The sequence below is a fragment of the Orycteropus afer genome, unplaced genomic scaffold (genome assembly GCF_000298275.1).
Source record: "Orycteropus afer afer isolate SDZICR_OR568_19922 unplaced genomic scaffold, OryAfe1.0 scaffold00010, whole genome shotgun sequence".
NCBI classification, from domain to species: Eukaryota; Metazoa; Chordata; class Mammalia; order Tubulidentata; family Orycteropodidae; genus Orycteropus; species Orycteropus afer.
In genome coordinates this window covers 20182116-20204184 of record NW_006921597.1, presented here as the reverse complement: position 1 = coordinate 20204184, position 22069 = coordinate 20182116, and the positions used below count along the sequence as shown (strand labels likewise).

At 55.1% G+C, this 22069-nt stretch overlaps 1 protein-coding gene across 1 annotated transcript in view; it reads left to right on the top strand.

The window, feature by feature from the left end:
* The window catches only part of CELSR2 (cadherin EGF LAG seven-pass G-type receptor 2), a 24621-nt gene extending 7270 nt beyond the window's left edge, over positions 1–17351 (top strand). The window contains exons 2-34 of the mRNA XM_007949788.2: positions 1317–1964; positions 4437–4659; positions 5122–5237; positions 5399–5487; positions 6112–6269; positions 6670–6833; positions 6993–7118; positions 7466–7632; positions 7898–8185; positions 8264–8438; positions 8612–8753; positions 8913–9033; positions 9437–9620; positions 9762–9863; positions 10587–10681; positions 10922–11131; positions 11685–11868; positions 11984–12112; positions 12219–12399; positions 12738–12905; positions 13007–13133; positions 13225–13425; positions 13731–13905; positions 14180–14292; positions 14439–14518; positions 14603–14729; positions 14845–14967; positions 15548–15675; positions 15898–15986; positions 16095–16280; positions 16413–16583; positions 16733–16967; positions 17324–17351. Of these exons, the coding sequence (XP_007947979.1) occupies positions 1317–1964; positions 4437–4659; positions 5122–5237; positions 5399–5487; positions 6112–6269; positions 6670–6833; positions 6993–7118; positions 7466–7632; positions 7898–8185; positions 8264–8438; positions 8612–8753; positions 8913–9033; positions 9437–9620; positions 9762–9863; positions 10587–10681; positions 10922–11131; positions 11685–11868; positions 11984–12112; positions 12219–12399; positions 12738–12905; positions 13007–13133; positions 13225–13425; positions 13731–13905; positions 14180–14292; positions 14439–14518; positions 14603–14729; positions 14845–14967; positions 15548–15675; positions 15898–15986; positions 16095–16280; positions 16413–16583; positions 16733–16967; positions 17324–17351 (5453 nt within the window). The remainder of the gene's footprint in view (positions 1–1316; positions 1965–4436; positions 4660–5121; positions 5238–5398; positions 5488–6111; positions 6270–6669; positions 6834–6992; positions 7119–7465; positions 7633–7897; positions 8186–8263; positions 8439–8611; positions 8754–8912; positions 9034–9436; positions 9621–9761; positions 9864–10586; positions 10682–10921; positions 11132–11684; positions 11869–11983; positions 12113–12218; positions 12400–12737; positions 12906–13006; positions 13134–13224; positions 13426–13730; positions 13906–14179; positions 14293–14438; positions 14519–14602; positions 14730–14844; positions 14968–15547; positions 15676–15897; positions 15987–16094; positions 16281–16412; positions 16584–16732; positions 16968–17323) is intronic.
* Positions 17352–22069: the final 4718 nt, after the last annotated feature.

Below are 22069 nucleotides of genomic sequence, written 5' to 3'. Positions count from 1 at the left end.
ACCCCTCCTTGGGTTTCCGAGGCAGTATCACTACGGAAGTAGGATTGCCCAACCGTCCTTCCGAGGAGTGGCTGGTGGGTTTGAACCGCCAGCCGTCTGGTTAGCAGGCAAGTATCTTAGCCACTATGCTACCAGAGCTCCCAGAGTGCCCATAAGATATTATAATAAGGAAAAATATTAATAGCCCTTATGGCACCACAAGCCATTTCACCCTCCTTATGGCCCCCAGCTTTCACTTTTGCCCTAAATAAAACCATTCCAGTATATTTGAATTTAGGTGTATGCAGCATTTCTCAGCCTAGATGTTGATGGTGGGTGTGTGGGTGGAGTGAGACACCATGGAGTGTGTGTGTTAATAATTAGCTGTTTACAAGTGAGTGTGTGGTCCTGGGAGTGTGGCAGATATTTGGGTATAATACTGTAAGCCAAGTGGGTGAGGAGTAGGCAGAGAGGCTAGGGCCAGAGAAGAGGTCAGCCTAATGGGTCTCTGGGTAGAGAGCTGCCCAATCCCTTCCTTCTCTGTCCCCAGTCTGGCCCTACCTCCTAGACCCTCCCCAACTAGCCCTGCTTTCAGCATCAGGGCAGTGGGGGGTGCTGCCACCGGTAAAGGTGGCTCAGCTGGATTTCCTGGGGTGTCCCCCCAACCCCCACCAGGGGCTACCCTTAGTAGCCAGAGAGCTGGGCAGGAAGAATGCTTTGTATGGGGTGTTGCTATGGAGATAGTGGGTCTGCGCCCAAGCAGCAGGACTCAGTGGGAGGGGGATGGGATGGCCCACTGACCCAGTTCACCCCCTACTCCCTGCAGGGGAGGCTGCACAGCTAGGGTCCGGGTTATGGAGGGCTGAAATAGAGAGACAGGAGGCAGAAGGATGATTTCTGTGGGTCTCTTGCAGTGCTTTCAGAGGTGAAAAAAAATAAATAAATAAAATAGGGATCCAGTGCAGGGAAGCCCCAGTCTGGAAAAAGGGAGCAGATCCAGAGCTTGGGAAGGAAAAAGGGGCACAAACATTAAACGGTGTGCGTGCTTCACAACAGTTCTGTTGGAAAAGCATGTAAACGGAACTTCTGAAAATCTGGTCCCCTTAAGCACCTTCAAAGGCTGATCCCTGGAGGAGCGACCTGCCCACAAATGACACCCCTCATGGGAGCCTCTTCTTGGCCACCCGTGCAGGAGTGTGTGCTGGATTTCAGACCCCACTGGCTTACTCCTGAGTGCTCCTTCCTGCTCAAGGTCTACTCTGGGCTCGGTTCTATGGTTTTGCGCCCCTGCCCTCCCCACTCACAGGCTGAGTCCTACCTGTCTGGTCTTTCCACAGACGGCGTGCACAGTGTAACTGCCCAGTGCGCACTGCGTGTCACCATCATCACGGACGAGATGCTCACGCATAGCATCACGCTTCGTCTGGAGGACATGTCACCCGAGCGCTTCCTGTCACCATTGCTGGGCCTCTTCATCCAGGCTGTGGCGGCCACGCTAGCCACGCCCCCAGACCACGTGGTGGTCTTCAACGTGCAGCGGGACACCGATGCCCCTGGCGGCCATATCCTCAACGTGAGCCTGTCGGTGGGCCAGCCACCAGGGCCCGGGGGCGGGCCACCCTTCTTACCCTCAGAGGACCTGCAGGAACGCCTGTACCTCAACCGCAGCCTGCTGACGGCCATCTCAGCGCAGCGCGTGCTGCCCTTCGATGACAACATCTGCCTGCGCGAGCCCTGCGAGAACTACATGCGCTGCGTGTCGGTGCTGCGCTTCGACTCATCAGCACCCTTCATTTCCTCGTCCTCCGTGCTATTCCGTCCCATCCACCCCGTCGGGGGGCTGCGCTGCCGCTGCCCACCTGGCTTCACAGGAGACTACTGTGAGACCGAGGTGGACCTTTGCTACTCTCGGCCCTGTGGTTCCCACGGGCGCTGCCGCAGCCACGAGGGCGGCTACACCTGCCTCTGCCGCGATGGCTTCACGGGTGAGCCTAAGGGAAGAGGACTCCAGAGGGCGGCCCTAGAGGACTACCCCTATGGTGCCAACAGAAATCAGGCTAAACGACAGAGTAAGGTCCAGGCTATATAGTACGTTTGCTATTCCTGCTTGCTCTTTTATAATCACCTAGTTAGGAGCTGGGAGCTCTGGTAGCGTAGTGCCTAAGGCACTTGACTGCTAACCAGAAGGCTGGCAGTTCAAACCGACCAGCCACTCCTCAGAAGGAAGGTTGGGCAATCTACTTCCATAGTGATACTGCCTTGGAAACCAAGGACGGGTCACTATGAGTCGGTCCGACTCGAGTGTACATAACAATAAGAAGTTAGAAGCCCTAGTGGCCTAGTGCCTAAGGCATTTGACTGCTAACCAGAAGGCTGATGGTTCAAACTCATCAGCCGCTCCTCGGAAGGAAGGTTGGGCAATCTACTTAGGTAGTGATACCACCTCAGCAGAAACTGAAGGAGGGGTCACGGTGAGTTGCGTTCAATTCAGCAGCAGTGAGTTTGGTTTTGAAGTCTGAGTGAGGAAGGCGTCCCTGGGTGGTGCAAACTGTTAATACACCTACCTAATTACACCTACCTACCTGATTTCCAAAAAATCAGCCGTTGAAAACCTGTGGGGCACAGTTCTATTCTGAGACACATGGGGTTGCCATGAATCAGAATTGACTTCAATGGGGCTGATTTTAATAAGGAAGACAGAGCTAGGACCCCTTATATAACTCAAAGGTCGGAGCTAGCTAGCATCAGAGACAATCTGCTTGGGTTTGTATCCCAACTTTGGTACTTAGCAGCTGTGTGACCTTGGATAAGTTATTTAACCTCTCTGTGCCTCAGTATTATATGGAGATAATGTTAAAAAGATTTGTTGTGAGGAGTGATTTACTTTGGTATATGTAAAGAGCTAGTAAGTGGAAAGTGTTGGCTATGATTTAACGGAACGCTGAGATTAGGTGACTTGCTTGTCTCATCTCACAGCCTACTATGAGAGGTGAGACTGGACCTAGAACTTGATCTTCCCAGTTGCTGGGCAAGTTACCTTTTGCAGCAAGTGCTTTTCTTCCCAGGCACTGAGAAGAATTCACAGAACAGCTGAGGAAAACAGAGGGTTTGGGGTGAGGGGATAGACTGGAGGTTCCAAAAGTTTCTTGTACCTGTATGGCCCTGGGCAGAATAGATCCACCTCTGCCCATGTTCTAGTAAAGAGGGTCCTGGCCAGGAGGGCCTGTTGATCTAAGACTAGGGGTCATTACACAGGGGTCCCTGTCCCCAGCCTCTCTCTAGGACACTCAGCACCTCTGCTCTGTGCTCCTGACTCCACCCTGAAAGCTCTTGTTTTTCCTCAGGACACCCCTTTCTCTTTTCCCCCCCCATGGACCCTTCCCTCCCAGGTGACTTAGGCCCCATGGTCTCTGCTAATAGCACTGGGAGTGAGGTAGGTAGGGAATCTGTGGTAGGTGGGCCCCACTGCCCTCTCTGCTACCCAGAACTTGCCTGACTTGACTCCTCTCTGTTGCAGCTGTGGGTGGGAAAGAGGGAGGGGTGAGCTATGGGAGGGGAGGGGGAGTCTTTGTCCAGGAGGATGGGGAGGGGGGCTTAGAGTAGGCGAACAACAGTTTCCATGGAAACAAGAGCCAGTCACTAGGCACAGGAGCTATCTCTAGAATCTGGGAATGGTGAAGGAGAGAAAGGGGTGGATTTTCCCATCAGATGTTGCTGGAATTTTCAGCTCCTCTATTGAATCCTAGGCCACTCCCAGGACTCAGTCTTTCTCTAAGCACCTTCCAAGTGCACAGAAGTCTTTAGTCTGGACCCCAGGGCTCAGAAGTCTCTGTGGGAGCTCCCACACCCCTATTCCTGGGGGGTGTCCAGCTTCCTTCCCCCATCCTCCCATAACGCAGACAAATCCATTTGGAAGCCTGCTCCCATCCCCAGGGAGGGAAACTGATCTGGTACCTAAGAGGCACAAAAGCACCAATGGGGGGGAGGGAGGAAAAGAGGGAGAGCTGCACCAGCCCTGGTGCTCTCTGTAGGCTTTTCCCCTCCATGCACAGTCATCCCTGCAGGGGCAGAGCATCCCCCCAGCTTGCCTGGTAGCTGTGGCACCAAAGGGAACTAAGATCTGGGGCCTCCTGACCAGGGGTCCTGGCAGACCTGTGCTGGAGGCCCAGGCAGGGATACAGAGGGGACCGCGAGCTTCAGGGGAACATGCAGGGGAGGCGTGTGCAGGGTTGTGGTGAGAATGAAACAGTGGGGTAGAGCACCAGGAAGGAGCAGAGCTGGTGTTTCAGAGCTTAGAGAAGGGGAGTGGCGATGCCTGGGAAAGTCTTGGGGGGAATTATGGGGATCCGGGAGTCCATGGGAGATATCACTGGCAGGGGTGGGGAGGGGCTGATCACAGTTCCCCTCCCCTTCCTCAAGTGCTTGTTACTCACCCTGCCGCCTTTCCTTTTGCCCAGGTGAACACTGTGAGGTGAGTGCCCGCTCAGGCCGTTGCACTCCAGGTGTCTGCAAGAATGGGGGCACCTGTGTCAATCTGTTGGTGGGTGGCTTCAAGTGTGACTGCCCATCTGGAGACTTTGAGAAGCCCTACTGCCAGGTGACCACACGCAGCTTCCCTGCCCACTCCTTCATCACCTTCCGGGGACTTCGCCAGCGCTTCCACTTTACGTTGGCCCTCTCGTGAGTGGCTGGATTCTGTCTGAGCACTGTGGGAGTTGGGGTGCATGTGGGAGCCTGAGGTGCCTCCTGTTCTGTGGACCAGATGAGAGGTCAGCCAGAGGGGGCTAAGACACACAAAGGCCTGAGAACAGATTGTTGGCAGAGCCAAGTCTGCGCTGGAAGTTGCTTGTGTACTTTGCCAGCACATTTTCCATCATTCCCTGTTGGGGTCTGTTCCCCGTGGTCCCACTTCCATTCCCCACAGTCCTCCTTCCATTCCCCATGTCTCAAGGGTGGGGAGCCAGGATACCAGGGTTTGAGTTTGGGACCATTTTCCACATTCTAGCCCCATGACCCATAGCCTTAGCCAAGGTGTCAGCCCTTTGGAGAATCCTGGGTTGGATCAGGTGCTGGTTAGGTGGCTGGGTTGCCAGTGTCCAGGTGAGTGCCCCACTCCCTGCTCCATCCCCCTCTCGTGATCAGGTTTGCCACAAAGGAGCGTGATGGGCTGCTGCTGTACAATGGGCGCTTCAATGAGAAGCATGACTTTGTGGCCCTTGAGGTGATCCAGGAGCAGGTCCAGCTTACCTTCTCTGCAGGTGAACCCAGTCATCTCTTGTCCTTGCCCATCCCCCAAAGCCCCATGTTTCCACCTCTGACCACTTTCCCAAGCACTCTCCCAACCCAGCCTCAACCATGAGCATTCCTCTCCATTCCCAAACCCTGTTTGATATCCCTGCTGACTTGTTCCTTTCCCCAGGGGAATCAACCACCACTGTGTCCCCATTCGTGCCCGGAGGGGTCAGTGATGGCCAGTGGCACACAGTGCAGCTGAAGTACTACAACAAGGTGGGTGTGGGAAGGGACAGAGGAGTTGTAAGGTCCTATTCTTTATTCAAGGAGCCCTCATGGTGCAGTGGTTAAGCACTTGGCTGCTACCTAAAAGGTCAGAGATTCTAACCCACCAGCCACTCTGTGTCAGTATGCTTCTGTAAGGATTACAGCCTTGGAAATTTGGGACAGTGCTACTCTGTCCTATCAGGTTGCTATGAGTTGGAATCAACTCAATGCAATGTTTTTATTCTTGGCATTCTTGATTCAGGTACTGTCCCTACACCAAGACCTGGGATACACTGCCTCTGGCACGGGGTGAGGGTTGAGTATGGCACTTCTGGCAAAGACAGAAGGCATGGGAATTTGCGAGGGCATCCACACCCCACTGGGAAGTACTAGGTGCTCCCTGTTCCATTAGGCAGGCACAGACTTGGATGGATGTCGAAAAAGGTAGTTAAGGGCATAAGTTACGTATCACACATGTATGTACATGTGTATATAAATATACACCTGTGCATATGTGTGTGTAAGCATACACAGAGGTGTGTCAGAGTGTGCCAGTGTGTCTTTGTGTCTGGCCCATGAACCAAGTGGGCCCCCTGCCCACTATTTCTCTTCTCTGCTCTTCCCTGTTCACAGCCATTGTTGGGCCAGACAGGGCTCCCACAGGGCCCATCTGAGCAGAAGGTGGCCGTGGTGACTGTGGATGGCTGTGACACAGGGGTGGCCCTGCGCTTCGGAGCTGTACTGGGCAACTATTCCTGTGCTGCTCAGGGCACTCAGGGCGGCAGCAAGAAGTGAGCAGGGGAGAGGGAGGGCCAGGGGATGGGGGTGAGGGGCAGGACCAGGCAGAGAGGGCAGGTGTAGAGGGTGGACTTTAGGGGGCTCAGAAGTATGGACCAAGCCAGATGAGACCTTCCCTCTCAGTGCTCCCTCAGCCTCTGCTTTAGGCCTCTAGGGAGAGAGAGAGAAGGGAATTAGAGCAAGACCTGGTAGGGCAGTATGGGGAAGGTGTGGGTATAAGGTGAGAGAAGTTCCAGGTTGAGGGTACCTCCCTTCCCCTGGTACTGGTCTTCAGGGCCCTTTGGACTCCTGCCTTAGCTCTTCCTTTCTCTGGTGGGTGGCAGGGTATGGGGAGAGGGAAGAGCAAGAAGTTCTAGCCTCTCCCTCATGCTGCCACCATTTTTGCTACCATAGGTCTCTGGATCTGACAGGGCCACTGCTGCTAGGTGGGGTGCCTGATCTGCCCGAGAGCTTCCCTGTCCGTATGCGGCACTTTGTGGGCTGCATGAGGAACCTGCAGGTGGACAGCCGACATGTGGACATGGCCGATTTCATCGCCAACAATGGCACCGTGCCTGGTAGGGGGTCTTGGGGTGGGGCAAGACCAGGAGACCAATGCAGAGAAGAGAGGCCATGCCTGGTTTGTGGGGGCCTCAAAGGCGCCTTCAGCCACTGACACAGGTTTTCTGTTTGGAGCCCCATCCTGGGGTCCCTGAGCTCCCTTCTCTCCATTCCAGGCTGTCTGGCCAAGAAGAACGTATGTGACAGCAACACCTGCCACAATGGAGGCACCTGTGTGAACCAGTGGGATGCCTTCAGCTGCGAGTGCCCCCTGGGCTTTGGGGGCAAGAGCTGTGCCCAAGGTAGGAGGGGCAGCCATCAGGGGTTGGGACCTGGGAGCTAGCTGTCAGCCATGTTGGGAGTACAGGCAGGGTCAGGGCAGCACTGGGCAGGGCTCAGCCACTCAACTGTGGGTGGAAAAGCATGTCTGGGCAGAACCCTGAGAGGGCAGCACAGAAGACAAAGGGCCCAGTGAGAGGCAGGCCTGGGCACAGTGTGGGGCGGGCCCAGGGCAGGAAAATGTACTAGAGGGCAGGGCATTAGGAGAAGCAGTGCCCACCTTCCATGGAACCACTCTCACTGGACATCATACCCCCTGGGGCACTCAGCTGCTCTGCCCCTCAGAGTCATGCTGTATCCACCTCCCCAGAAATGGTCAATCCACAGCGCTTCCTGGGCAGCAGCATGGTAGCCTGGCACAGCCTCTCATTGCCCATCTCCCAGCCCTGGCACCTCAGTCTCATGTTCCGAACGCGCCAGGCCGACGGGGTCCTGCTGCAGGCTGTCACCAGGGGACGCAGCACCATCACCCTGCAGGTGGGCCCGGGGCAGGGCTGGGGTAGATGGGCTGCTGGCTATGGGGGAAAAATGGCTTTCTGGGGGCTGGACCTACAGTTAGTAGGACCAGTTTGGTTTGGTGGTTAAATGCTGCCATCTGTTGGGCTGCAGGGAAATAACATTTTACCCTCCAGCCTCAGCTGGGCAGCAGCATGGGCTTGGTGGTCCAGGACGAGGACAGTGAATTGTAAGAAGAGCAAACTAATGTGGTCCACTGACCCTCCTTTCTTTCCTCCCGGTTCAGCTGCGGGAGGGCCATGTGGTGCTGAGCGTGGAGGGCACTGGGCTCCAGGCCTCCTCACTCCGGCTGGACCCAGGCCGGGCCAATGATGGGGACTGGCACCATGCACAGCTGGCACTGGGAGCCAGTGGGGGCCCTGGCCACGCCATCTTGTCTTTTGACTATGGGCAGCAACGAACAGAGGGCAACCTGGGCCCCCGGCTGCACGGACTGCACCTGAGCAATATCACAGTGGGTGGAGTGCCTGGGCCAGCCGGTGGTGTGGCCCGTGGCTTCCGGGGCTGTTTGCAGGTGAGTATCCTCCCTGTCTTCTATCCTTCTCACTGAGGTTGCCCCACTGAGGGCCAACATTGCCCCTGTCCTTCCCAGGGTGTGCGGGTAAGTGAGACACCCGAGGGTGTTAGCAGTCTGGATCCCAGCCATGGGGAAAGCATCAATGTGGAGCCAGGCTGCAGCCTGCCAGACCCTTGTGACTCGAACCCGTGTCCTGCCAACAGCTATTGCAGCGATGACTGGGACAGCTATTCCTGTAGCTGTGATCCAGGTATTACAGGGACCCAGGGAGATGGGCCTGGTTTTAGGGGTGCCTGGGGCTTTACTACTCTGGCCATCAACAGCTGGTGTGATGCTCAGAGTGGATGGAGTGGATAAAGGTGGATTTGAAGGGAGATAGTGCCAGAGGAGGGAGGAGATTGAGCCTCTCCTGTCCTTCTCTAGGTTACTATGGTGATAACTGTACTAATGTGTGTGACTTGAACCCATGTGAGCATCAGTCCATGTGTACTCGAAAGCCCAGTGCCCCCCATGGCTACACCTGCGAGTGTCCCCAGAATTACCTTGGGCCATACTGTGAGACCAGGTGAGTGGATCAGGGCATGTGAACAGCAGGTCCCAGGAGTCGTTGCCTATCTCTGGTGTGTCCCTCTGAACCCCAAGAACCTGGCTGAGCCTCATGTGGTTACACCAGCTAGGAGTGGCAGATTGAGCTCATCATTCCTGCCCGGGTCCCTCTCTGCAGGATTGATCAGCCTTGCCCCCGTGGCTGGTGGGGACACCCTATGTGCGGCCCATGCAACTGTGATGTCAGCAAAGGTTTTGACCCAGACTGCAACAAGACAAGCGGAGAGTGCCACTGCAAGGTGACAACCTGGCCCAGGCCTCCACAGCAGCCACCCAGACTTCTGTTCTCTCCCACTGGGTCCTTGAGAGAGAAAAGCCTTCCTGCAGAGATCTAAGAGCATGTGCCTTTGCTCTAATGGGGAGGGAAGTAGCTATTTGTCCTCATGTGTCTGGGGATGGAGGGGCCAACATTTAACCAGTGAGCACTGGGCCAGCTGTACTAGTTTTGCAGTGTGTGCCAACTGGCTTGCATTTCACTATTGGGTTAAGTCACTACCTGTGGTTAAACATTGTGAATACCTCTCCTGGGGGTAACTGTGCTTGGGGAGCCTCTCTGTAGAGGGGCACAGTTCAAAGGCCCCATGGGCATCCAGAGAAGAACACCTGAGCCTGAGTGCCGCCCTACTGCCTCATCCCTCCCAGGAGAACCACTACCGGCCTCCTGGCAGCCCCACCTGCCTCCTGTGTGACTGCTACCCCACAGGCTCTTTGTCCCGAGTCTGTGACCCTGAAGATGGCCAATGTCCATGTAAGCCAGGAGTCATTGGGCGCCAGTGCGACCGCTGTGACAACCCTTTTGCTGAGGTCACCACCAATGGCTGTGAAGGTAGGGATCCCAGGACAGGTAGCTAGCCCTCCCCACTGTGTCCCTGGGAGGGAAGACAAGGAGCAGAGCTGGAGATGCTGGGCCTGGGGGAAGCTGCAGAGAGGTTCCTACTCCTGGGTGACCCTCTCTTCTCCCCTGCAGTGAATTACGACAGCTGCCCACGGGCCATCGAGGCTGGGATCTGGTGGCCTCGGACCCGCTTTGGGCTTCCAGCTGCAGCCCCCTGCCCCAAAGGCTCCTTTGGTAGGTGCTTGAGGCCTAAGGTGGATATTGAAGACTTGACTGAGAGGGAGGCAGCCTCTGCCATCGGTGGGTGGGTGGAGGGGTGGTGGGCAGGCCACCTCTGAATGCAGATCCCGGGACCTTGCTTTCTGACCTCTAGAGACCCCATCTCCTATCCCTCCTTGGCCCACTGTTCCCCATCTTCCATGGTTGCTACATCTTAGAATCTTAGCAAAAGGGCTGAGAAACCTGCACTGTGACCGGTACAGGACCAGGGACCCAAAGATAAATCACACAGGATTTCCATCCACTAACTCACCACTTAGTACCGTTACACCCCTAGAAAGACAAGTAGTCTGGGGAGGAGAGGACATGGGGTGCACAGGGGACGTAGCCTGGGATGAGGTCCTGCACTGGTCCTTGGTTTGGCCACGAGCAGAACTCATAGGCAGTGAAGTGGCAGAAGACCATGAGGTGGTGGCTGGAGCGGGCAGGGCTGTCTGAGGCTATAAAAAGGCCCTGTGCCCCATGCTCCCCTAGCCTTTGCTTGGGCTGATCTTGCATTGATTTTGGCACTCGTGTTTGACATACTTGTTTCCCTATTCTCACCAGGGCAGTAGGAGGGTAGGGCTCTGGTCCACTTGTGCCCTTGTCTCTGGCTTGTGAAGTGCTAGCCACACAGTACTTCTCAGCCAGACCTTAGATCTCTGCCTGAGGTCAGCCCATTTGGCTTCCTTTTCCCAGGGACCGCTGTGCGCCACTGTGACGAGCACAGGGGGTGGCTCCCCCCAAATCTCTTCAACTGTACTTCAGTTACCTTCTCAGAGCTGAAGGGCTTTGTAAGTGAGCCCCTCTTTTCTCCTCTTTTCTGAGTGCCACTTTTGTCCCCCTCAACTTTGAGAAAAGGGAATTCTAGCCCCTGTCCCCCTGGGGTCCCCACCTGGAAAGGCCACATCTCTCCTCTCCTGAGGTCCTTTTACTCCATAGTTCCTGTTCTGCTCTCTGGGTATTCTGTTCCCACCCTCCTGTGCTGACTCCTTGTTGTCCCTCCCTCCTCCTTTCTGGTCTGGGCGTCCTAGGCTGAGCGGCTACAGCGGAATGAGTCAGGCCTGGACTCGGGGCGTTCCCAGCGGCTGGCCTTGCTCCTGCGCAATGCCACACAGCACACGGCTGGCTACTTCGGCAGTGATGTTAAGGTGGCCTACCAGCTGGCCACGCGACTGCTGGCCCATGAGAGTGCCCAGCGGGGCTTTGGGCTGTCTGCCACGCAGGACGTGCACTTCACTGAGGTGGGGATTGGAGGTGGCAGGGCTAGTGGGTTGGATGGTGGTAACAGTGCGTAGACTGGTCCTGGGAACCTAGGGTGCAGAGTAGGGAGCACTCCTCGACCCTGCCTTTGGAGGCCTTCCAGCTGAGATGAGGTGTCCGTGAGATCACCTGAGCATGGCTCAGAACCTGGGTAATTAAGATTCCTTCTTCTCAATCTTTTTCAGATCAAGGTGCATATAGAAAATAATAATTTTATATTGAGGCATGGGCTGTTAGGCTTCTCAAAGCCAGAGACTCAGCATAAAGGCTAAGAGGAGTTGGTATCTAACTGTATCTGTGTGGACTGAGTATAGGGGCTGGGGAGTGCTTATTTAGAGAGCGTCTGGGAGGAAAGGTTAGAGGTAGCACATCCTGGATTGGAATGAGTGACACAATGCAGGGAGGCTTCCCAGAGGAAGTAGGGTGGGAACTGAGGGACGGGCATTGTGGGTAGGGAGCTATGGGCTGGTCTGGCGCAGGCAGGGGCTTGGTGGAGATGGGATGGTTTGACAATCATGACCACACCCACCCCAGAATCTGCTGCGGGTAGGCAGTGCCCTCCTAGATGCAGCAAACAAGAGGCACTGGGAGCTGATCCAGCAGACAGAGGGTGGCACTGCCTGGCTGCTACAGCACTACGAGGCCTACGCCAGCGCCCTGGCCCAGAACATGCGACACACTTACCTCAGCCCCTTCACCATCGTCACACCCAACATTGGTGAGGCCAGTGCTAGGGCTGGGGGCAGGTTGTGGAGAGGGTATATGGTGAGGGCAGCTATCCTGGGGCTCTGCCCACCTTACTGGGTGTGATCTGGGACCACCCTCCTCCATAGTCATCTCCGTCGTGCGCTTGGACAAGGGGAACTTTGCCGGTGCCAAGCTGCCCCGCTATGAGGCACTGCGTGGGGAACGGCCCCCAGACCTGGAGACCACAGTCATTCTGCCTGAGTCAGTCTTCAGAGGTCAGTGGTGGGCCAAGGGGTGGGTCATGAGGCACAGCTCTGGAGCATCTGTGCAGACTTCCTAGTGGGCAGGGCCCAGCTGAGTGTTACAGTGTCTTGCTCCCAGAAACAGCCCCCATGGTCAGGCCTGCGGGCCCCGGAGAGTCCCAGGAGCCTGAGGAGCTGGCACGGCGGCAGAGGCGGCACCCGGAGCTGAGCCAGGGAGAGGCTGTGGCCAGTGTCATCATCTATCGCACCCTCGCTGGGCTGCTGCCCCATAACTATGACCCTGACAAGCGCAGCCTGAGGTGAGCAGATGGGAAATGGGAGGTGCCGATCTGGCAGGTGAGTACTGAGGAATGGAGTCAGGCAGGGGCTAAGGGCATCTGAGGAATAAGGGTGTCTCCAGTCACCATAGGCGCTCTGGTAGCATAGTGGCTAAAGCACTTGACTGCTAACCAGAAGGCTGGCGGTTCAAACCCACCAGCCACTCCTCGGAAGGAAGGTTGGGCAATCCTACTTCCGTAGTGATACTGCCTCGGAAACCCAGGGAGGGGTCACTATGAGTCGGGGTCGACTCGATGGCACATAACAACGACAACAACCAGTCACCATAGTGATGTGTACTTGTCTGCCCCCCCATTAGAGTTCCCAAACGCCCTGTCATCAACACACCTGTGGTAAGCATCAGTGTCCATGATGACGAGGAGCTCCTGCCCCGTGCCCTGGACAAGCCAGTCACTGTGCAGTTTCGGCTGCTGGAAACAGAGGAACGGACCAAGCCCATCTGTGTCTTCTGGAACCATTCGATCCTGTGAGCCACCACCATTGCCTTCCCTCTGAGTCTCTGGGCTAAAAGTCTCTGGGGTCCCCCACCTCACCCCAGTCCCTCTGACTCCTGCCTTCCTCATACAGGGTTAGCGGGACGGGCGGCTGGTCAGCCCGAGGTTGTGAAGTCGTCTTCCGCAATGAGAGCCACGTCAGCTGCCAGTGCAACCACATGACAAGCTTTGCTGTGCTCATGGACGTGTCCCGGCGTGAGGTTGGACCCACAGGGGCAGCAGCAGAGCTGTGGGGGGGAGCCCAGGCCCTGCTCTTCCTAATTCCCCTGGCCCCTGCAACCTACCTTGCAGAATGGGGAGATCCTGCCACTGAAGACGCTAACATATGTAGCCCTTGGGGTCACCTTGGCCGCCCTACTGCTGACCTTCCTCTTCCTCACTGCCCTGCGCACCCTGCGCTCCAACCAGCACGGCATCCGACGAAACCTAACAGCTGCCCTCGGCCTGGCTCAGCTAGTGTTCCTCCTGGGCATCAACCAGGCTGACCTCCCTGTAAGACGCCCCTCCTCACCCAGAGAACTTCCTCCACTTATGGCCCTCTGGGGCTGCCTTGTGAATCTTCCCCAGATACCCACTCTCAGTCCACTGTCTTAGGGCATTAACCCTGATAAGGCTTAGCACCCAGTTTCCTCTCCTCTGGCTCCTCCTTTATTGCCTAGCACATTATTGGGAAAGCCTTCTGGCCCAGAAATCCCCTGACACACCTCCCAACAAACACCCAGGCCCTCCTCCCCTCCTTACCTGAAGCAGCCCATGCTCTGGGTGGACCTGGTCGCTGACCTGGGCTGGGCCCTCAGTTTGCTTGCACAGTCATCGCCATCCTGCTGCACTTCCTGTACCTCTGCACCTTTTCCTGGGCTCTGCTGGAGGCCTTGCACCTGTACCGGGCACTCACTGAGGTGCGGGACGTCAATGCCGGCCCCATGCGCTTCTACTATATGCTGGGCTGGGGTGTGCCCGCCTTCATCACAGGTACCTCCACCCCATCTGTGTCTTGAGATTCTGTACCCCAAGGCCCCAGGTCTACCTTCCTGCAGGTTCTTCCCATCCACATCCCTAGGCTCCTGGGGTTCTTCTTCAGAGGTATCTCTCCAATTTAATCCAGGCCCCTAAGCCCCCCATCCCTGAGGCAGAATCCACCACCATCCTGAGAAGCCAGCGTAGACAGATAGTGGCCTGAACCTTTCTGGGCTCTGACCTGCAAGTGTCTAGCCACTCCTTTCCCTGCTGTTGTCCCTGCCTACAGGTCTAGCTGTGGGTCTGGACCCCGAGGGTTATGGAAACCCCGACTTCTGCTGGCTTTCCATCTATGATACACTCATCTGGAGTTTCGCAGGACCTGTGGCCTTTGCTGTCTCGGTAGGTGTGGGAAAATAGGTGGAGGTGAATGGGCTTAGTGTGGCCTTAGGATCCCCTTTAGGAACAGCTGAGGCTGCTGGTCCCCATGGGATGGGGAGCTATCTGTCCACTAGTAGTCCCCTCAACCCTCTCCCTCTCTTACCTAGATGAGTGTCTTCCTGTACATCCTGGCGGCGCGGGCCTCCTGTGCTGCCCAGCGGCAGGGCTTTGAGAAGAAAGGCCCTGTGTGAGTATGGGGTGTGGGGACCTGGGCAATGGGAAGCACTGGTGTGGGGGCCTCCTGATAGGATTCATGGCTGTCCCTCCCCAGCTCTGGCCTGCGGCCCTCCTTCGCTGTACTCCTGCTGTTGAGCGCCACCTGGCTGCTGGCCCTGCTGTCTGTCAACAGTGACACCCTCCTCTTCCACTACCTCTTTGCTGCCTGTAATTGCATCCAGGTACGGCTGGGAAAGGATGGGGCTGGCCTTGTAGGTGCCCCATGGAGGTGGATGGGATGCTGGGCTGTGGGCACCTAAATGAGTTCTCAGATAGCCACTGCCTCTCCCCTGCCAGGGCCCCTTCATCTTCCTCTCCTACGTGGTGCTGAGCAAGGAGGTCCGGAAAGCACTCAAGTTTGCCTGCAGCCGCAAGCCCAGCCCTGACCCTGCTCTGACCACCAAGTCCACATTGACCTCGGTGAGGAAACCAGGGGTCGGGAGATGCAGGGGTCTGGGTCTAGGGGAAGATGGGGGTAGGAAGAGGCAGGGGCCCAAGGAGCATATTCTCTATACATTTTGTTCCATTTCCTCCCTTGCTTTTCTCCATCCCTGCATCCCTGACATGAAGGTGAACGGGGTGGTGGAATCATATATGTGGCCTGGGAATGAGTATAGTGAGGAAGTGGTGGAGACAGGTAATGAATGTCCAGTACTTTTGAATTTGGCTAAAATTTTGGTAGATTTTCTGTCTCCCAGGATGCTATCAGGTGACAATTCTTGTTACCATTTTTACCAACAAGCCCTTATACAGTCCAGTCTAGGGTACTTGGGGTACACAAGGCTGGCACAACTACAGCAGAGTTATGACCTGCCAGGCCCAGAGGAAGGATGGGGACAGCAGGGGTGTGGTGTGTCCCTCTTTCAGACCTGGGGATGTGGGAGGTAGAACTTCAGGCAAGCTCCCTTCACCCTTTCACATGCTGGTCTGGGCAGGCCCCATTCTGCCTGACTACCCTTGCCTCTCCCCAACTGAACCACCTTCTCTGTTCCCTGCCTAGTCTTATAACTGCCCCAGCCCGTATGCAGATGGACGGCTGTACCAGCCGTATGGAGACTCAGCCGGCTCTCTGCACAGCGCCAGCCGCTCGGGCAAGAGTCAGCCCAGCTACATCCCCTTCTTGCTGAGGTGAACCGTGGTGGTGGGAGGGCAGGAGGGGAGGGGACACTGCATGCCAGATCCAGGCCAGCCAGATGCTGAGAGCTGAGTCATGCACACTGGGGCTGACACAGCTTGAATTGGAAGCAGTGAGGGACATGAGGCACGGATTGGGAATACCAGGGGACAGGAGATGATGGGACACTGGGCAAGCAGCCAAACTGACCCCTCAGCATGGTCTTGTCTTCTTAGGGAGGAGTCCACACTGAACCCTGGCCAAGGGGCCCCTGGCTTGGGGGACCCAGGAGGCCTGTTCTTGGAAGGTCAAGACCAGCAGCATGGTGAGGATGGAGTCTCTAGTGGCCCCAGTAGGGCAGCTGCCTGGCTTTGGTTGAGGGGGGTTGGGCAGAGATGGGTGGGCTGGCTGTGATCTCTCCCCACTTTCCCAGATCCTGACACAGACTCTGACAGCGACCTGTCTCTGGAAGATGACCAGAGTGGCTCCTATGCCTCAACCCACTCATCAGACAGCGAGGAAGAGGAGGAGGAGGAGGCAGCGTTCCCTGGAGAGCCAGGCTGGGACAGCCTCCTGGGGCCTGGTGCCGAGAGACTGCCCCTGCATAGTACCCCCAAGGGTGGGCCAGGGCTGTGGCCTTTGCAAGGGCGGGCAGTGAGAGGGCCGAGGACGTGGGGCTCTTGGGAAGGGTGGGGATTCTCCTAGCTGTCTGCTTTCTCTGGGCCTCATCCACTTCCTTCCCCATCATCAGATGGGGGCCCAGGGCCTGGAAAGGTCCCCTGGCCAGGAGACTTTGGGACCACAGTGAAGGAGATTGGTGGCAGTGGGGCCCCTGAGGAGCGGCTGAGGGAGAATGGAGATGCCCTGTCTCGGGAGGGGTCCCTGGGTCCCCTTCCAGGCCCTTCTGCCCAACCACACAAAGGTGAGTGGGGCGCCCCCACCTGCATGCTTCCCTCACCCCCCCTCAGTACCCTCCTTCCTCACCTTTACACTGTGGCTGTTGGGACTCTCTAGGACAGCTCTGTGCTCCTACTGCTTGCTCCTCATGGCACCTGCCCTCTTGGCCCACAGGCATCCTCAAGAAGAAGTGTCTGCCCACTATCAGCGAGAAGAGCAGCCTCCTACGGCTACCCCTGGAGCAGGGCACAGGGTCTTCTCGAGGTTCCTCAGCCAGTGAGGGCAGCCGAGTAGTGCCCCCTCCCCGTCCGCCCCCCCGGCAGAGTCTCCAGGAGCAGCTGAATGGGGTCATGCCCATCGCCATGAGCATCAAGGCAGGCACAGTGGATGAGGACTCATCAGGCTCCGAGTGAGTGTGGCTGGTGGGTGGGACAGATGCCGCCCCCAGATGCCCTAGCTGGACTCAGCACTGCCTGCAGGGCTTGCCAGGGCTACTCTGGTTGGCAGTCAGAGGACGAATAGGTGGAGTGTGGTCTGGCTCCTTTACAAGGACATGCCCACAAACCATGGTGCCATGGGCCATAGGGTGATACAGCCCCCTCCTGGGCTCTATACTCCCAGCCCAGCATAGGGCAAGGTGAGGGAAGATGGGGAGCTGGGTTGCTTTTCTGTTTCCTTCTTCTGGTGAAAGCTTCTCGCTGTCCCCTCTGTTCCAACTAACCCTCTGTCTGCCTTTTCTGTCACTTTCCTTTCCTGCCTCTCCAGATTTCTCTTCTTTAACTTCCTGCATTAACCCTGGGCCAGTGGTACCTACACCTGAGGCTCCCCCACCTTCCCCAGCTGCACTCATGCCCCTACTCCTGTCTTGTGCTTTATTCTGCCCCTGCTCCCCATTGCCTGCCCGCAGCAGCCACGAAACGTCCATCTGAGGAGCCCGGGCCTTGCCAGGAGGGGCACCCACCCCACCCAAGGCCACCTAGTGCCAACTCCCTCCCCCACCATCCCCCTCACTGCACTTTGGACCCCTGGGGCCAACATCTCCAAGACAAAAGTTTTCAGAAAAGAGGAAAAAAAAAGAATTTAAAAAAGGATCTTCACTCTTCATGACTTCAGGGATTAATTTTTTTTATACGCTGGAAACTGACTCCCCTTTCCCTTCCCAAAGAGGATAGGACCTCCCAGGATGCGCCCCAGCCTCTCCTCAGTTTCCCATCTGCTGTGCCTCTGGGAGGAGAGGGACTTTTGGGGGGTCTGTCCCTCAGTTGCCATCACCAAAAGGAAAGGACAAAGCCACATGCCCCCAGGGTGTCCAACCCTGCAGGCTGCACTGGGCAGGCCTCAGTATGGCGAGGGGGGTTGGGGAACAGGGACACTCCTCACCCCCCGCCTGTACTGCCTCTCCCAGGAACTGAAAAAGCCCTGTCCAGTGAGGGGGCAGAAGGACTCAGCGCCCCTGGACCCCCAAATGCTGCATGAACACATTTTGAGGGGAGCCTGTGCCCCCGGGTGGGGGCAGGGCTCCCCAGCCCCTCTCCTTTTCCTGGACTCTGGCCATGTGCTGCAGCCCAGGTGTTTGCTCAGTTTGCTGACCCAAAAGTGCTTCATTTGTCCCGCCCTACCCGCCCTTGGGCAAGGCCAGTCATGTGTTAAGTTGCGCTTCTTTGCTGTTGTGTGGGTGGGATAGGGAGGAAGAGTAAATACAGTGCTGGCTCCATTGCCCTGAGCGGCTTCAAGCACAGGTTTCAAGTCTGGGTTCTGATTTCCACTCGCCCGCCCCCCAGAAAATCAGACAGACTTCACTTTGTCTGACCTGTTGTGGCCTCTGAGACATGTTCTATTTTTAACCCCTTCTTGGAATTGGCTCTCTTCTTCAAAGGACCAGGTCCTGTTCCTCTTTCTTGTCCACGCCTCAACCCCCACCCCAGCTCCCTGCGAAGAGAGAGTTAATATATATATTTTTAATTTATTTGCTTTTTGTGTTGGAATGGGTCTGTGACCATCTCCAGGGGGTCTGATGTGGCCATCACAGGTTGGGTGTGTACCCAGCAGCCCTGGCATAGAGGCCTGGTGCCATTTCCCTCAGCCCAGGCCATCATCCCTCCTCTCCCCTGCCACTCCTCCCACTCCTCAGTATTGCCAACTGCTCTTCATTTGAGTCGCCATTTACTCCAAGCATGTGTTCCAGACTTGTCACACTGACTTTCCTTCTGGAGCAGGTGGCTAGAAAAAGAGGCTGTGGGTGGAAAAAAATATTCCTGTTTCTCATTTATAAGGCTGGTCTCTGGATTTTCTGCCATGGATTCTCCCCCTGCCTTCTCCCCTCGGCAATTCCTGCAAAGGGTTAAAAATTTAACTGGTTTTTTACTACTGATGACTTGACTTTGAAAAAAAAAAAATACAAAGATGCTGGATGCTAACTTGATACTAACCATCAGATTGTACAATTTGATTGTAACTGTAAATATAGTAGGGTTTTGTTGTTTTTGTTTTTCATTTCCCATACTACTGAATAAACTAGTTCTGTGCGGGTCGAGTACCGTCATCATGTGCTCCTGTGTGATGCCTGTTCTCTGGAAAACAAGAGCAAGCAGGGCCCACAAAGTCCCGGAAGGCCGTGCCAGGAGGCTGGGGAGACTCAGATACTAACTGGCTGATGAGCTAGTCCCTCTACTGACATCTCCAGCAGTGCTCCCCACATAGCCTCATCAGCCCAGAACCCTTGTCCTGGCATTTCCAAGGAAGATGTGGCAGGAAGGCAGACAAGTGTCCTCAGGACATGAAGTCTTGTGTGGCTGATGAGGCTGTGTGGAGAAGGCACATTTCCAGCCCAGCCCTCAGGACTGAGTCTGACAGAGGCAAGCTTCCTAGAGGTAGAATGCAGGCAGCTAGGACCGCTGAATTGAGGCTAGTGGAAAATGAAGCAACTAGTCATACTCTTAAGGAGTTCAAGTGGTGTAGTGTTTAAGGCATCTGGCTGCAAACCAAAAGGTTGGTGGTTTGAACCCACCAGCTGCTCTATGGAAAAGATGAGGCAGTCTGCTTCAGTAAAGATTTACAGCCTTGGAAATCCAATGGGGGTCGCTATGAGTCAGAATCAACCCGATGGCAGTGGGTTTTTTTTTTGGTTTAGTTTGACAAACTAGACATAGGGTTAACACAGGGGCAACACAGGGTGGTAATTAAGAACACAAAGCCTGGAAACAGACTGAATGACTTAATCTCTCTGAGCTTAGTTTCTGTCTGCAAAATGAAGATGATGATAATAGCATGTCTAATTGAGCTTTTATGAGGATTAAATGAGTTAACACATGTAAAGTGCTTAGAACAGTTCACAGTGCATTATAAGAGGCCAATAAACTTCGGGTTCCTTCCTTGTTGCTACTGGGGTGGTGGGAGTGGTTAGGGGAAGTGTTGGGGGGTGGAGGTACAGTGCATAAAGAGAAACAAATAGAAAGCCAGCCCAAAAGGGAAGGAAGCAAGCGGGCAGCTGCACAAGAAAGGCAGCTGTGGTGGGTAGGTCTCCTGGCTGGCACTGCCTACTGAATGTGCTGCTTATGCAGGTTTGGAAGGGGAGGAGGCCAGGAGGGGAATAAAACCCAAAACTGACCGGGATGAATGGAACATGCTGTGTCTTCTCCAGCCACCAGGTGGCAACAGCACATAGATCCTCAGCTTGTTCCCACCTAGACCTGGCCAGCACACAAACATGCCACCTTCTGGCCACACCTAGGTGTGTTCCTTGCTGACCTTCCAGAGGCAGAAGTCGCCAACAGGCCCTGCCCATTGCCGTCAACAGGTCCTGTCACACCAGTGCAGGATGCAGATGGGAAGTTCACACCTGAGGTTTTCTTTCCTTACGGCAAATTTCTCCAGAGCCAAATACTCAGCGTCTGTCTCTACACCTATTTCTCCATCAAACCTTGGAATCCCAGAGGCTGTAGGAGTGGTTTCAAGAAGAGGCTCAGGGCAAGGTGAATGTCCAGACAACTATCTATCTGTTTATCTTTGTTAAATAGGTGAACATATTAAACTAATCTTAAGATCAGCTACAAAAAAGGAGAAAGCATCACAGAATCCCTGCCCCCTGGACAGACGAACAGCACTTCAAGTGCCTAGGGCACTTTGAGGCATACAGACATGGGCAGGGGGCTTAGTTAGCAATCCAACTTCCCTTTGCCCGGTTGCCTACTGGCTTCCTTAAATCATGGTCTGGTTTTCAAGGAGGGAATTTCCCTCAGAACTCATAAGGAATTGACATGGTTCTAGTCACAAGAGTCAGAGACTGACGGAAAAGGGAAACACTACCCTGAATCTATTAAATAAGTCTTTGTCATTCATTCAACAAACATCCACCACGAGTTACAATACAAGGCACCACAGAGGTTTATAAACCCTAGTACCAGCCTTCAAGTCTAGAAGGCTAGAGAAGATAACAGAGACAACTTAAGTGATGTAAGGCAGAGTGTGTGATAAGGTGTTCCAGCATCATCTGGCTGAACTGATCAGGGTAAGTGAATACTAGGGTACCCATCAAGGGCCCCCTCATCCCATAAGCACAGCAAACAAGAAGCTGGGGAGCTCCTAGGAGACCCCATTCTCTTGTTAGGGAAGGACACTTAAGTTTAGAGTATAAATAGTAATTTACCTAGGCCTTGGCTTCGCAGCCACACACACTGTGGATTCAGCTCTACTTACCTTTGATTTGGACCTAATAATCTGTGAATCCTGGGAAGAGGCAGCCTGTTCCCATCTAATGCCAACAAGGAGGGTAGTCACAGCCTGAGAAGCTAGAATCTCAAGGCCCTAGAGCCTATTCAGGTCCCTGCCTGGGAAACTCATCCTTGTTCCCTCATTGGAATCACACACAAGTTTAATCCAAGTTTGTAACAAACTAGAACAGGATCCACTTTCAAACAATATAAAAATACATTCATTTTATTTTAGAAAAATGCAGACTGGTGGAGTAAGCTTATCATAAACTGGCCTATTAGGAATCATAGAATTCACAGGAAACAAGTTCTGGAGACCAAGTGCCTCCCTCTCCAAACCGGCCTGAGTCCAGTAGAGGATATGATTCAGGAAGGCTTCTCCTCAGAGAGCAGAGAGGTTAGCTACAGAGTCCACACATATGTAAGTGTCCAGAGAACCATGGCCTGGGAAGAGCAAACTCTCTGGGGCTGAAAGCAAGAGTGGGGGCAGAGAGAACAAACCCACTTTCCTGCATTTTTCATTTTGTGTCTGTTAATTTCACTATTGGAAGGCAACCTCTTTTTCCTTAATTTGCTTTCAACCCAGAGAGTTTGATTCCCCTCTGGCTTGACCTTAATCTACCCCATCTCCCAAGGTCTCACTCCTGGGGGCCCAGCCCTGGCAGCATCTCTTCCTCCTGTCCCTGGGCCAGAATCTGCTGGAGTCAGGGCCTGTCTCCAGTGAGAAGGCTTGGAAGGCCAGACAGAGGTATATCCAGGCAGTAACTGTAGTGGTTGGCTACTGATTTTTTGCTTGCTGTCC